This window comes from Aquarana catesbeiana, linkage group LG13 (genome assembly GCF_042186555.1).
Source record: "Aquarana catesbeiana isolate 2022-GZ linkage group LG13, ASM4218655v1, whole genome shotgun sequence".
NCBI lineage: Eukaryota > Metazoa > Chordata > Amphibia > Anura > Ranidae > Aquarana > Aquarana catesbeiana.
This window is the reverse complement of record NC_133336.1, coordinates 125,174,426-125,188,670: the sequence shown is the minus strand read 5'-3', so window position 1 is coordinate 125,188,670 and position 14,245 is coordinate 125,174,426. Positions and strand designations below refer to the sequence as shown.

At 39.8% G+C, this 14,245-nt stretch overlaps 1 protein-coding gene across 1 annotated transcript in view; it reads left to right on the top strand.

Moving 5' to 3' along the window:
* Nucleotides 1-14,245, top strand: part of PLCB2 (phospholipase C beta 2) — a 405,331-nt gene that overhangs the window by 316,123 nt on the left and 74,963 nt on the right. The window contains exons 25-27 of the mRNA XM_073609959.1: nt 6,166-6,210; nt 7,111-7,312; nt 9,113-9,278. Coding sequence (XP_073466060.1) covers nt 6,166-6,210; nt 7,111-7,312; nt 9,113-9,278 — 413 coding nt within the window. The remainder of the gene's footprint in view (nt 1-6,165; nt 6,211-7,110; nt 7,313-9,112; nt 9,279-14,245) is intronic.

The following is a 14,245-nucleotide window of genomic DNA, read 5'->3' as shown; positions in this document are numbered from 1 at the left end:
AACCATTTTGGAGATTAATGGAACTACAATTTCTGGTAACATTTTGAAAACTACCATTCCTGTATTTTTTTAAACTTGGATGATCCTCACAAAGACAGTTTCACTTCCGAATATACCAAAGTGCTTCTGGTTGAGGACCCTTGTATTGTTAGTGGTCTCACATACTGACCTGGAGAGCTACCTACATTCAATACTGCATCCCAAAGGTTTTTCCCACTCATGCCTTGACTATCACTATAACTTCTTCATCACCAAGATTGCTTAAGCTTCAGTGGGATTCTAAGGGCTGTTTCCTGGAATCCCCTCCCCTGGGATTCCATGTACCACCTCTCATTGTCTGAGAGGCACTATCCAAGTATATGAAAGAAAACAAAAATTGTTCTCTCTTTTCTTGCATTGATTACAGGCAACTGAATTAATTATCTGTAAAACAAGTACCTTCTGTCATTGATATCAAAACTGTTCAATAAACTGCAGGAGGCTGGACTTCATTTTTCACTAAACTGGGTCTACATGGGGCTTACAACCTCATTCACAATAAAAAGGGTGATGAAATGAAAACCGCTTGTAACACTAATTTTTTCTGTGAATTATAATATATTGCAATCTAGCATGTCTTTTGTATGCATTTTTTTTCTATATTTGTACCTGTTGATCCAGCCAGTTAATGTGCTAATTCCAACTTCCTTTACTAGACCAAGCTGTCCAGCAAAAGTTGCAGTTAGAGGGTTGAGAAAAATCATTTAACACTGACACTGACTGTGTGCTTGCAATGGTCAGCTTGTATTAATTTATGTAAGATCTTTATCCTTAAAGGAAAAAAAAACGGTTGCTGTAACTGCTTAAAAAGTTTTAGCTGGTTTTTGGCTTTAGTGTGTTACTTCCCAGCTCATCAGTTGGAAATGAAGGAAAAAAGCCTTCATCAGCAGTAATTGACAGAAAAAAAAAAGGGAGGGGATTTCTTATGTGGACTTAACAGGTTCCAATGGGGACAACAAGTTTAAAATTAACAATAATAATTTGATACAATTAAAAGCTAAACTGATCAGAATCCCAAAACTATACCTCTCACACGTGTACAGATAGAGATAGCGGTGCTAATATAAATTGTGTAAAATAATCGGTCAGAGCAGCATAATGCCTATGACCCTCTACTTATACATAATAATAATAGTGTCATGAAAAATATTATTTTTATCATGAAAAGAAATTTCTTTAACACCCAGTGAAAAGTGTCACTATAAATAATAAATTACAAGAAATTAATGAATAATGGGATCCCATTTGAAGAAGTCTTTTCGACAAAACATGTCTTGGGCATGGTTACACGGCATTCCATCGCACGGACATTAGATGCCACTGTCTGAGGAGGATTACACCGATCGGAGGGCTGGGCCTTAGAAGGTTGGGTGAGAGATACACCAGTTTACACTTCAGGTCCGCTGTGACCACGGTGCACCGTTGGATCACTGATCCTGTTGCTTGCTGTGCTTGCTGTGGATTTTTTTTAAAGGCTTTTATGTTTCAGTTTAAAAGTGAGTGTAACCATTGAAGTGTGTTTGAAGTGATTTTAATAAATCTGTCAAAATGGTATCACGCTATGTGGAGCACTTTATTCATTTTTTCACATATGGAGCTGGCTTGATTGGATTCACGGTTCATCACATGCAACCCAGGTGTGGTTCAATTGCTGTTTTGCTGAACAAGAGAGTGGGAGGCTATACAATCTGGTGAGCGCGCTCTTCAGAGGGAGTGGTGTCACTATCACGGTGGTGTGGTGGAAGAGTAGAAGATTTTTTCACACAAGAAGATTGAAAAACAACTGTTGAACTTATTCATTAATTTCTTGTAATTTATTATTTATAGTGACACTTTTCACTGGGTGTTAAAGAAATTTCTTTTCATGATAAAAATAATATTTTTCATGACACTATTATTTTTATGTATAAGTAGAGGGTCATAGGCATTATGCTGCTCTGACCCATTATTTTACACAATTTATATTAGCGCCGCTATCTCTATCTGTACACGTGTGAGAGGTATAGTTTTGGGATTCTGATCAGTTTACGTATTTATTTAAGTGGCAGCTTTTTTCACTGTACACTGTGTATGTACACACATTTTTTATTCATTTACACATCTTTTATATAGCTTTGCACTTTTCTTTGGCGCAGTGGAGTAAGAGAGATTCAGGGGTGGTTTATTTGTATATCTCTTTCTACAAACAATTAAAAGCTAATATAACAATACGTGACCAGTTTATGGTGCCTATTGGTTTAACAGATGTACAGTGCCTTGAAAAAGTATTCATACCCCTTGAACGTTTCCACATTTTGTCATGTTACAACCAAAACCTAAATGTATTTTATTGGGATTTCATGTGATAGGCCAACACAAAGTGGCACATAATTGTGAAGTGGAAGGAAAATAATAAATAGTTTTAAAAATTTTTTACAAATAAATATCTGAAAAATTCCAAGCTTTGAACATCTCACAGAGCGCTGTTCAATCCATCATCCGAAAATGGAAAAAGTGTGGCAGAACTGCAAACCTACCAAGACATGGCCGTCCACCTAAACTGACAGACCGGGCAAAGAGAGCATTAATCAGAGAAGCAGCCAAGAGGCTCATGGTAACTCTGGAGGAGCTGCAGAGATCCACAGCTCAGGTGGGGGAATCTGTCCACAGGACAACTATTAGTCGTACACGCCACAAATCTGGTTTTTATGGAAGAGTGGCAAGAAGAAAGCCATTGTTGAAAGAAAGCCATAAGAAGTCCCGTTTGCAGTTTGTGAGAAGCCATGTGGGGAACACAGCAAACATGTAGAAGAAGGTGCTCTGGTCAGATGAGACCAAAATTGAACTTTTTGGACTAAAAGCAACACGCTATGTGTGGTGGAAAACTAGCACTGCAAATCACCCTGAACACACCATCCCCAACGTGAAACATGGTGGTGGCTGCATCATATTGTAGGGATGCTTTTCTTCAGCAGGGACAGGGAAACAATTAATAATATTGTCATCACAACACCACAGTAGTACGAGACTAACGCTATAGCAGTGGACACCAGGGTGAGTGCGGCCCCATATTTTGAGACATCTTCATTTTATCCAGCAGGTTACTTATATAGCTGCCCTTGTCTAATGGTGTCTGATGGTATTAGGATCAACTATTAAGGTATTTTGAGTTCTGGCTTTACCTTGAGCAATACTCTGCAGGATCAGTTGGGCATTAGTCTCGTACTATTGTTGTGTTATGATGACAATATGATTAGTTGCTAAGGCAAGCTTTAGTCTATTGCTGGCAAGAGTTTGCTTGACTGATATGATTGATGTTACTCACCAGATATTTAGGCCATCTTAATTGGGAAATATTATCCTGCACTCTTTTGATGACAAAACCTGAGTTTGGAGGGGATGTTTCCCTGCTCTCCTCCCCGTTACTATTTATTCTCTTGCCCCTGTGTCCACCCAGGGGAATGGCTTTGTCCCTTTTAATGGCTACTAAACACGCATTGGACATTTTGTATGGCCATCTATTGATGTGATGACATTCTGTTCTCGGGAGGTGGATACATTTTGTGAAACTCGGTGAGAACTGGAAGGGCGCGCCACCATTGGCTGCCACATTTATCTGTTTTTAAGTAATTTTTTCATAACAAACTATGAAAACACACTAGGGGATCAATTGTGATAGAAATTCTTTACTTTTTGGAACAGACGTGCTTAAATTTTTATGTACATTGATGTTATACCATCATGTGGTGTTTTAGGACACTTTGGTCAACTAACTTTTAATTGTATGTCAATAAATCATTGTTAATTTTAAACTTCTATTTCCATTGGTACCTGCAAAATCTGCATAAAAAAATTTCCAAAGCTGCAATATATTACATTTATGCTTTTGGGTCTAATACCACTTTAGGTAGCTGGTCATCAGGGCCTCAAACTAACTGGAGGAAATTTCAAAACTTAGAAAGTATTACTTTACTGAAACAATAATTGATGCTCGGAATAAACTTCCAGCAAAGGCTGTGACTCACTCAACAGTAAGTGGTTTCAAACATGCTTGGGACAAACATAGATCTATACTCTGGTGCCACATAGTATTTGTATTGAAACAAAAAAACAAAACAAAAAAAAAAAAACAAGAAAAAAAATACATATAAAAAAATACAAAACATTTATAAAAAAAAAAAAGGACCACTTGGTCATTTTTTTGCCATCACTTTTCTATGTTTCCAGGAGGTTACTTGCAGGTTCTTTATACCTGGCCTGTACCAGAACTCCCATGGTTACATGTTTCTGTGGACTTCATAATGAAGTTGCCATCTTCAAAAGAACAAGTATTAGGTTGACTGTTGATATATTTTTTTTAAAAATGCCACAGTTTGTACATCTTAAAAGTCTATCTGTTGCACCCAGGTTAGCTCAAACGTTTCTCAAGGTTTTTTTGCCTGCCCTGCTCATCTAAACACATTGTTCCAAAGAGAAGAATAAAATTTCACGTTTTTCTGAGGAGCTCTTTGCCATCTTCTGGAATTTCAGTTTGGATTCTCATCTTCCTATCCTCCACATTTCATTGCTCAAACAAAGAGTGTGAACCAGATCCTAGCACAGTTCCTTTCATCTACGTCTCTATGCACAATAACTGGGTGAATCTATTTCACTGGCCAAAATCTGTTCTTCTTTACTTACAGTATTCATCCTAGGATACCCACTGTCCCGTTTTCTCAGCCTTGGTAGTTCTAGCAGTATATGCTGTCAGAGCTAAGAATGTGTGAAAAGCCCTTCAGTTGATTTCTCCAACAAAAATGGGCTGCTAGTTAGAGGAGGTCTGCACCTTCCCTACTTTTTTCCCTGATGACAAAATTTGGATAAATATATTTGTCTTTAAGCGCTTGTAGTTTTATTTGCTCCTCAGTTCACTGAACCTTTTACAGTTTTGGCATGGATTAACCCCGTTACCTATACATTTAAATGGACTCCATGCCTTCATGTTCATAACTGATTCCATTTGTCCCTCTTCAAATTCTCAATAGGTAGTCCTGAAAGTAAATCCCTCCTGGTGCAGGATCTCCGATTTCTTAATGGCAGCCTAAAATGCTTTGTCCAATGGAAGGCTTATAGGATTGAGGAGCTCTTCTGGGTATTAAAAAAAAACGTACACATTCTCACACTACGCAAGCAGTTGCACCTACAGTACCCTATAAAGCCAGAAGGGGGTAATAAGTGAGGGATACTGTTATTAGTCAGTTTTGGCTTAACATACTCACAACCAGTGCGGTGAATGTGGCCAGATTCCTGTTGTCAGTCATCTAGTTCCAGTAGCCTCTCCTAAAACGTCCTCTTTCTGTGCCACTCTGACTCACAACCTTCAAACTCGAGTGTTCTAATGGTTTCTGACCCCAGGACCGTAATATTACTAGGCAAGAGGTGTAAAGATAACCTATTTTAACTGTTTAGCTTAATTGAAGAATAGAACTACAAGATATTGTTGATAGTTCAGCAAATGTTTACTTATCACAGTAGTTGTTCAAAAAACATCCTATGCATTTGGGGGGTTTCAAGAGGGCCTCTTCATCAGGGCATCAATACCTTGGTGTTGGGTCTGGTGGTTGAAACTTGCGAAGTTTTATTGAATCTTTTGCAATCACTCTAAATTCACACCTGAAAAAAGGTTATTCTTACAGGAAGAACATAACAGAGAAGAGTGTAGGCCTGTAGGGGAAGTAGGGTCAGGGGGAAAGATGATTTACAATTTAGGCTGCCATCATGAAGACAAAATCTATTGTTGGTTGTGCAGAAATTTCAAAGCTTCCATATATCAGTGTGCTTGTCCAATGTGTTATCTACCTGTTAGGGTTCCCATCAGCTTCATCTCTCTAATCCATCTATATAGTTCTGTTTTAGAGGCAGAAGTTATTTGTTTCAGTGCTCTTTTCGAACTCAGACTTTGCTCCAAGGGCCGAGTCAGGGCAATTTTTAGCATTTGCCTTAAAACAGAACTGCTACAGAGATTGCAATACTCGCCTACCCGAGGTCCATTTCACCACATCACCCCCTTATATTTATGGGCTCCACTTCAAGTTATTAATGCTTACCAAAACACAAGGAGTACTTACTATAAATGGGTTTATTATTAAATACTTTTATATATTTTAGGGTCTTTGGGAACTGGAAAATCAGATGCTATGAATGAAACAGCAGGTAACTATATACATCACAATGAAGTAAAATCCAATCACGCATTCATCATCCCCATATTTTTCAATACTCAAAAGAACTAGCTGCATTGTCATTTTCAGCCATCTCTAGAGTAAAGAAAGATATCTACACAAAAACAGTGAAGGCTGGTGCCAAGTCATCCCGGTGATCAAAAACAATAAATTTGTCATTAGCATAATGGTGGAATAATTCATCATTACAGTATATCAGTTAAAATCTGCTTTGCATAGATTTCAGGATTGTATGTTACCAATACAAATAGATGCAAATCAAAGTAGCAATAGCACAATCTATGTTTCATGCTCCATATATATGCAGGTTTCCTCCTTTCCAGGCTCTCTGTTTTCCCATCTGATAGGTGACTAGGAAAAAAAACCCTGCTTAAACTATATGTAAAGTTACAGCTGTCAGACACACTTTCCCTATCATTGCTACTCTACTTCTGTCTCTCTGTCTGACTCCTATCCTGCATCTAGTTTGATCCATCCCTGAAAAGATTTAAAGCAACCTTATTTTGAGGTTACTCAAAGTAGAGTGACCTCGCAACCTCATTTTAGGCACCCTCTGGTGCCACATAGTATTTGTATTGCTGCTGTTACAGCTATATCAATACCAACTTTTCTGAAAGTCAGTATTTTCATATGGTTAAAGTGGTTGTTAAGCTACTTTATCTACTTTATCTCATCCTGTCTGTTGAATAACCCTATGTGCTCCTGTGCCTGTGTTTTAATAAAATAAGCCGTTCTTTACCATATCTCACGGCGCCGATCGGCACTTACATAATTTTTAAACCATGGCTATTGTGATACCTCCTGCTTTAAAATTCATTAAGCAGTAAATGTAAAAGGAATGTATGAAATAAGGTTTGCATCTATCTTCTAGAACCAGAAACCACAAATCAAGATGAACTTCAGAAACAGAAGAGCTTTTTGAAGCTTCAGAAGAAGCAGGAGAAGGATCTAAAAGAGCTGGAACGGAAAGGACAGAAACGCCGGGAAGAGATTCTCCAGAAATACTCCAGTGCCTTCAGTGATCTTCACACGCAGATCAACAAGAAACCTAGCCGAAAGGGTCAAAAAAAGAAGTATGTGTGCACACTTCTTATGTTTGTTGTGTCTGATGCTTTAGAAATCCTGGAATAGGCTTCTGAAATAATTAGAATGCCACTTAAGGACCAAGCCTCTTTCTGAGATTTGGTGTTTACAAGTTAAAAGTTAAAGTTTTTTTGCTAGAAAATTACTTAGAACCCCCAAACATTATATATATTTTTTTCTAACACCCTAGAGAATAAAATGGCGGTCGTTGCAATACTTTCTGTCACACCATATTTGCGCAGCGGTCTTACAGGCGCACATTTTTTGGAAAAAAATACACTTTTTTAAATTAAAAAATAAGACAACAGTAAAGTTAGCCCAATTTTTTTTATATTGTGAAAGATAATGTTACACTGGGTAAATTGATACCTAACTTGTCATGCTTCAAAATTGCGCCCGCTCGTGGAATGGCGACAAACTTTTACCCTTAAAAATCTTCATAGGCGACATTTAAAAAATTCTACAGGTTGCATGTTTTGAGTTACAGAGGAGGTCTAGAGCTAGAATTATTTCTCTTGCTCTACCGATCGTGGTGATACCTCACATGTGTGGTTTGAACACCGTTTTCATATGCGGGCGCTGCTCACGTATGCGTTCGCTTCTGCACGCGAGCTCGGCGAGATGGGGCACGTTTAATAAAAAACATGTTTTCTTATTTATTTTACCTTTTATTTTTTTATTTTTACACTGTTCTTTTAAAAAAAAATTGTGTCACTTTTCTTCCTATTACAAGGAATGTAAACATCCCTTGTAATAGAAAAAAAGCATGACAGGGCCTCTTAAATATGAGATTTGGGGTCAAAAAGACCTCAGATCTCATAATTACACTTAAATGCAATATAAAAAAAAAAAAATTAAATGTCATTAAAAAAAAAAAAATGTTGCTTTAAGAGCTATGGGCGGAAGTGACATTTTGATGTTGCTTCCTCCCTGCAATGGTATGGAGACAGGTGGGGGCTATCTTTCCCTCACTCATCTCCATACCAAGCCAGGGAGAGGACCCGATTGCCTCCGCCACTACTGACGGCTCCAGTAAGCGGCGGAGGGCACCGGAGAGCAGCGGGAGGAGAGGGCCCTCTCCCGCTGCCGATAAAAGTGATCTTGCGGCGAATCCGCCACAGAGACCACTTTTATCTGAAACCGGACCGCTCACTGAAGAAAAGGATACCGGGGTTATGGCAGCTAGCTGCTGCCATAACAACAATATCCCTCTTCAAAGTTCCGACGTAGGTCGGCGTGAGCTGGTCCGGAAGTGATTAATTGTTTCATTGTCAAGACTTGAGACACACACCACCACACCGGCAGGAAAAATATCTGCATTGGGTGCTGTGATATTGGAAAAGGGTGCAGCCTCTTATGGCTCTGCATCACCTCAGCCATCTCTTGCAGGACCAGGCTGTCAAAATGACAGCTCAGCCATGCATTTTAACATTAAGACAGAAGCTCTCTCAGTGTAATCAGTGAGGTGTTGACCATGTGACAGTATCCATTAAATATTTTTAAAATATGTATTTTTCTTAGCCTCATCCACAATAAATATAGACATCAATTATGTATCAAACCTGTATACATTGCCTTTGGAGTTGTGATTTTAGAGCATGTGTTATGAACCATGAAAGTTAATTTTTCTACAATGGGTATAGCTACTGAGGTAAATAAGGGCTTGTTTTAATGTTTCTTTACTGCTTGCATAATATTTTGAATATTTAAATACTTTAATGTGTATAGCGTGGGCACAGTTTCAAAACAGGTCACAGTCATTTTCTAAAAGTTGTTTGTTATTATTTTAGAAGTCTGGAGGATGATTATGGCTGCATATGGGGTGCTGGAGAAATCCCCGGAAAACCAGACCAAAAAATAGTGGATCTGAAGGAAAAGATGGAGCAGGAACTGATGCGCGCTCATGAGGAGTTTTATGAGAGCATTTGGAAAAAGAGGGAACAACATTCTGCAGAAGTGAGTAGAAATATTACAAATGTGCAGTTATTTAGATAATATGCACATACATTTCAACATAGACAGGATTTAAGTTTAATGTATGCTTAGTTATTATTATTAACCATGTTTGTAGTTTCTGATAGGAGATCATAATCTGGTTAAAATCCTAAATGATTGACAGTCTATGACTCCTTTCTGTCCCCGTCCTCTGGTCTCTGGTTTCCTTTATGCATTTCCTGATACTGCCCTTACTCTCCCTACCTCATTATCATGTTCCCCCCGATCAGTGGGATTTCTGGAAGTTTATTTCTTTCTCATACATATTATATTGTTTTCTTTCCCCCACCTATTGTGTAACAAAAATTAAGAAATTACCAAGGAAGTCTTCTAGACATGGGAAAGAAACATAGTTGTCTCCCTACAGACCTGCAGATATTTATGGAAGAGCCCTGGGGCCATCATAATTATTTTTTTTTACAGAATTACGAGTTTGAAAAAAAAAAATCATTTTTTTTTTTTTTTTTTTTTTTTACAAAATTCTGAGTTTGAAAGTTAGAATTCTCAGATTAAAAGTCAAAATTCTGAGTTTCAAAGTCAGAATTCTGAGATTCAAAGTCAGAATTCTGAGTTTATAAATAAAGTAGTCTCTATTAGGAGGATTTTAGGACCAATGAGCAATAATGTAGTAACACCCACAGACCATAATTCTGCAGACATACATGTCTTCTGCTCTGTATATGGATATGTAAATCTATCCTAGTCACAGCACACAGTATAGGGAAGCTGACAGCGCTGGGTTCTCTGGTTCCTCTATTGTATTAATAGTTCCTTGGTTTGCTGTCTTATCCTCCTTGTCTGTCATCTGCTCCAACATAAAGAGCCATGCTGAAAACGTGTGTATTGTGTGTGAGTGGGGAGGGGGGGCACAGCTTCCATAGATAATAGAACACAATGGCCAGCACAGCTCTGCACCCCAACTTGTAGGAAACATTGCACTGTTGCCCCTACATGAGGGAATTGTGAATGGCTAGAAGGCAGCAGGACAATGTGTGTCTATGGATTGATCATAGCAATTACTTGTCTAAACTAATACAGGTGTGTTGCAGACAATGAACCTCATAGTAAACATAAAAACCAATATATAGTACACATTGGGCAATAGCTTAGTGGTTACAGTAACAGTTGGTTAAGTTGTTGGTTCTAATCCAGGTTAGAACTTAACTCTAAGTTATATTTTCAATATATTGATTTTATATTAAATATTTTGTAGCAATAACTCTTGGTGGAGCTGCTGGTTTATTATTGGGCTTGTCCTCTATTCTCTTCACCCCTCTTTAGTTGTTCAATCCCCTTGACACAGCTGTAGTGCAGTGCTGTAATGATATTAATACCAACTTTAACCCACAATATACACTTATATTTTTATTTACCTCTACCTGGGTGCTTGTAGCTCCACCTGCAGGAGAAATAACAACACTGCACATAAACTTCTGTAATAACCAAAATAACTTCTTTGTTTGGATAAATGATATATTTATATAAAGAATTATTACAGTGACTACACTATCACACCAACGTAGTGCAACAGTATAGAAAACAGTTATAACAGTCTTGGTGACAAACACAAATATACCTAAATATATGTCTGTACCAGGGAGCTCCCCCTCCTGTAAACGGTAAAGTCACTACCCTTTGTAACTAGATGCAGGGCCCTGCAATAAAAGAGATAGTCTTGATGTCTTCAATCTTCGCTAGCTACAAATTTGTAATTGTAATCCACAGAGGGTTTTTCTTGGGTGTTGCGCAGTGTAAGGTAATACACTAAGGCAATTATAATCCAGAAGATTGATTAAGTGTTCTTATATGAAGAAGACAAACATCTAGTATCAGTTCTTGAATACTGAAATCTATGCAAATGTAATGTTCTCCAACATAACTTGTTCCGTGGGACTATCAGTCCCAGCAATACTCTGTAACCGTCCTAAGTGTGTGTAGTATTAAACAAAGTTCCGGGTGTTAACCCTCTCACCACATGGGATCCGGACAGATGGATGTCTCCGTTTCAGCAGTTCTCAGTCCGTATGGAGGCACCACCATGCCGACACACTGTTCCGTTTACTAACGACCGGAAGTCCTCGGTTACCTCCCCCATGGGTCTCCGAAACAATTACTTCCGCTACTTCAGCACACTGTGATACGATGGCAGGATCCCTGCTGCTGCTCCGCTCCTTCACAAGGTAGGCCGCAACCCTGTGGGACACACACATCTACAGAGTCCTGCTGGCAGGCCACGCATCCCAGGAACAAGAGACCTAAGATGGCCGCTCCTAGCCCTTTTATATCCTCCCACAATGCAGTTCAGTTCTTCTCTTGTCCAGGAGCATTGTGGGTAGGTCATAGTTAATGTTCAGAAGTAAACAATCAATCACTTCCATGTCACTTCTCTTAATCATGAAACATAAAAGTGTTGTACCTTTTCAATTGTCCACTAGATGGCACTAGATCAACTTATATTCTTTCACAACACAAATATGACTAACAACAAAAGTTGTCAGTGCTACATACTCCCCCTGCTTTAAATCTTTGGTCCCCAAAGATATGCACGACCTTGTTTCTGCTACACATCTTAGCCTCTAAATGAGTGCACAGGACCAACAGAGGAGCCTCCCACCAATTCTCAGGTGTTGGAAAGCTATTCTGTGTACCCACAACTGTCACCTTAGTATCAGATACAGATATGTCAAGGGGTGAAACAGGGCTCTCATTGCCCAGATTGACTGAGGAGGGACTAGGCTCATCGACATTCCTTTTACTGGTAACCTTTGTTACTTCAGAACACTCGCCCAATGTATCATATGTCAGTCTTTTGGGTGGGCGAATGCTCCTCTTTCCCCTTTGCTCTTTTGGTGTGTCTTCTATTTCTGAATGAACACTGTTTTCTTCTACTTCAGAGGGAGATAAACAGGTTTCAGCTCTTTCAGACAATGGTATAAACTCTGGAGCGTCTGGCCTGAGGGCCTCACTAACCTCCTCGGTTGTCGGAGATGAAACACTCTTTTCAGCTTCAGGTATATCAGATAACCACAACCAACTAATGTCCATGTCTCTCTCCTCACTATCTTCAGTTGTTAAAGTCCCAAACTGAGACCTAGTTACAGGCCTTTGTGCAACCTCTGATGTAGATGATAACTCCTCGGGGGACTCTCCTGACTGCATCGGTAAGGGGCAAAAGGTGATTCCAATGCCAAGTCTTAATGGGTCCAGCACTTCCCTCTGGCCTAATTTCAAAAACTGGAAGTTCTGGGAGTTGTTTACATACAATGTATGGCTGTGACCTCCAGTGATTTGCCAGCTTGTGCTTCCCAGGAATACCCAAATTCCTTAATAGAACTCGGTCACCAGGTTGTATATCTTGAATCCTTACTTTGAGGTCAAAGTTCCTCTTATTTCTATTGCCTCTGTTGTTTGACATAGTCCAAGCCTTCTCATAAGCAATCTTCAGACTCTCTCGCAACCTTTATGTATATCCTCGATGAGAGGTATTTGAGGTGTGGTCCAGAGAAGTCCCGAAAGCCAAGTCCACTGGTAATCTAGCCTCTTGCCCAAACATCAGCTGATAAGGTGAATATCCTGTGATGTCACTCTTGGTGCTGTTATATGCATGTACTAAAGCGGCAATATGCTTACACCAGTTGGGCTTTTGCTCAGAGGTCAGTGTCCCCAACATATTGAGAAGAGTTCTATTAAACCTCTCCGGCTGAGGGTCTCCTTGTGGATGATAGGGTGTAGTTCTAGACTTCTGAATTCCCAACAGATCCAATAATCTCCTGATGAGCGTACTCTCGAAGTCTCTTCCCTGATCTGAGTGAATCCTCTGTGGTAGGCCATAATGGACAAAGAACTTCTCCACTAGTGTCTTTGCCACTGTGACTGCCTTCTGATCTTTCGTGGAGAAAGATGGAGCATATCTGGTAAAATGGTCTGTGACTACCAGAATATTTCCTTGCCCACTCAAGTCATATTCTAGACACAGAAAATCTATGCAAACTAGATCCATGGGACCTTGGCTTGATAAATGACCCATCGGAGCTGGCCGTTGCGGCAAAGTCTTTCTCTGGATACACCTATGGCAGGAATGGCAGTAACTCTCCACCTCTTTCCTCATGTAAGGCCAATAAAATCTATCCCTTATTAATTGAAGAGTTCTTTCTGCCCCCAGATGTCCACGACAATCATGCAGAGCGATTAACACTGTCTCTCTGTGTTTCTCTGGCAGAAACAGTTGCCACTTCTCCTCCAGATCTTCAGAGGGGCCCCTTCGGTAGACCACCCCTTGTTGCAACTGCAGCCGACTCCACTCTTTAAGCAACAACAGAGCTTCTTTCTGAGCACTTTTCAAAAGTAGATCAGGGTACTGACTCTCCAGAGCTTCCAATATCAAGCTGCAGAGTGGATCCTCCTGTTGGTCTCTCCTAAGGTCTTTTCTCGATAATTTCGATTTTTCAGCTCTGGCTCCACCTTTCTCCTGCTTTTCTGCTCCTTCACAAAGGGCTCTTACCCCTTCGGGGGCAAGCTGAGTCCAATCCTTTTGGGAGTTCAGGGGACTGTGAGGTCTTCTGGATAGCGCATCTGCATCTCTATTGCCCACTCCTGGTATGTATTTCAAGTTGAAGGAGAATGTTGAAAGAGCAGCCAACCACCTATGGCCTGTGGCATCCAACTTTGCAGTGGTAAGCAAGTATGTGAGGGGATTGTTATCAGTTTTAACTACAAACTCTGCACCATACAGGTAATCTCTCAACTTGTCTACCACGACCCACTTCAAGGCCAGGAACTCAAGCTTATGAGTAGGGTAGTTCTTCTCGGCGGGAGACAAGCTCTGGCTCACATAAGCAATGGGCCTTAAATGTCCATCATGATCTTGGTAGAGTACTCCACCTAGCCCATCTTGGCTAGCATCCACGTGCAGTTCATAGGGCTTGGTA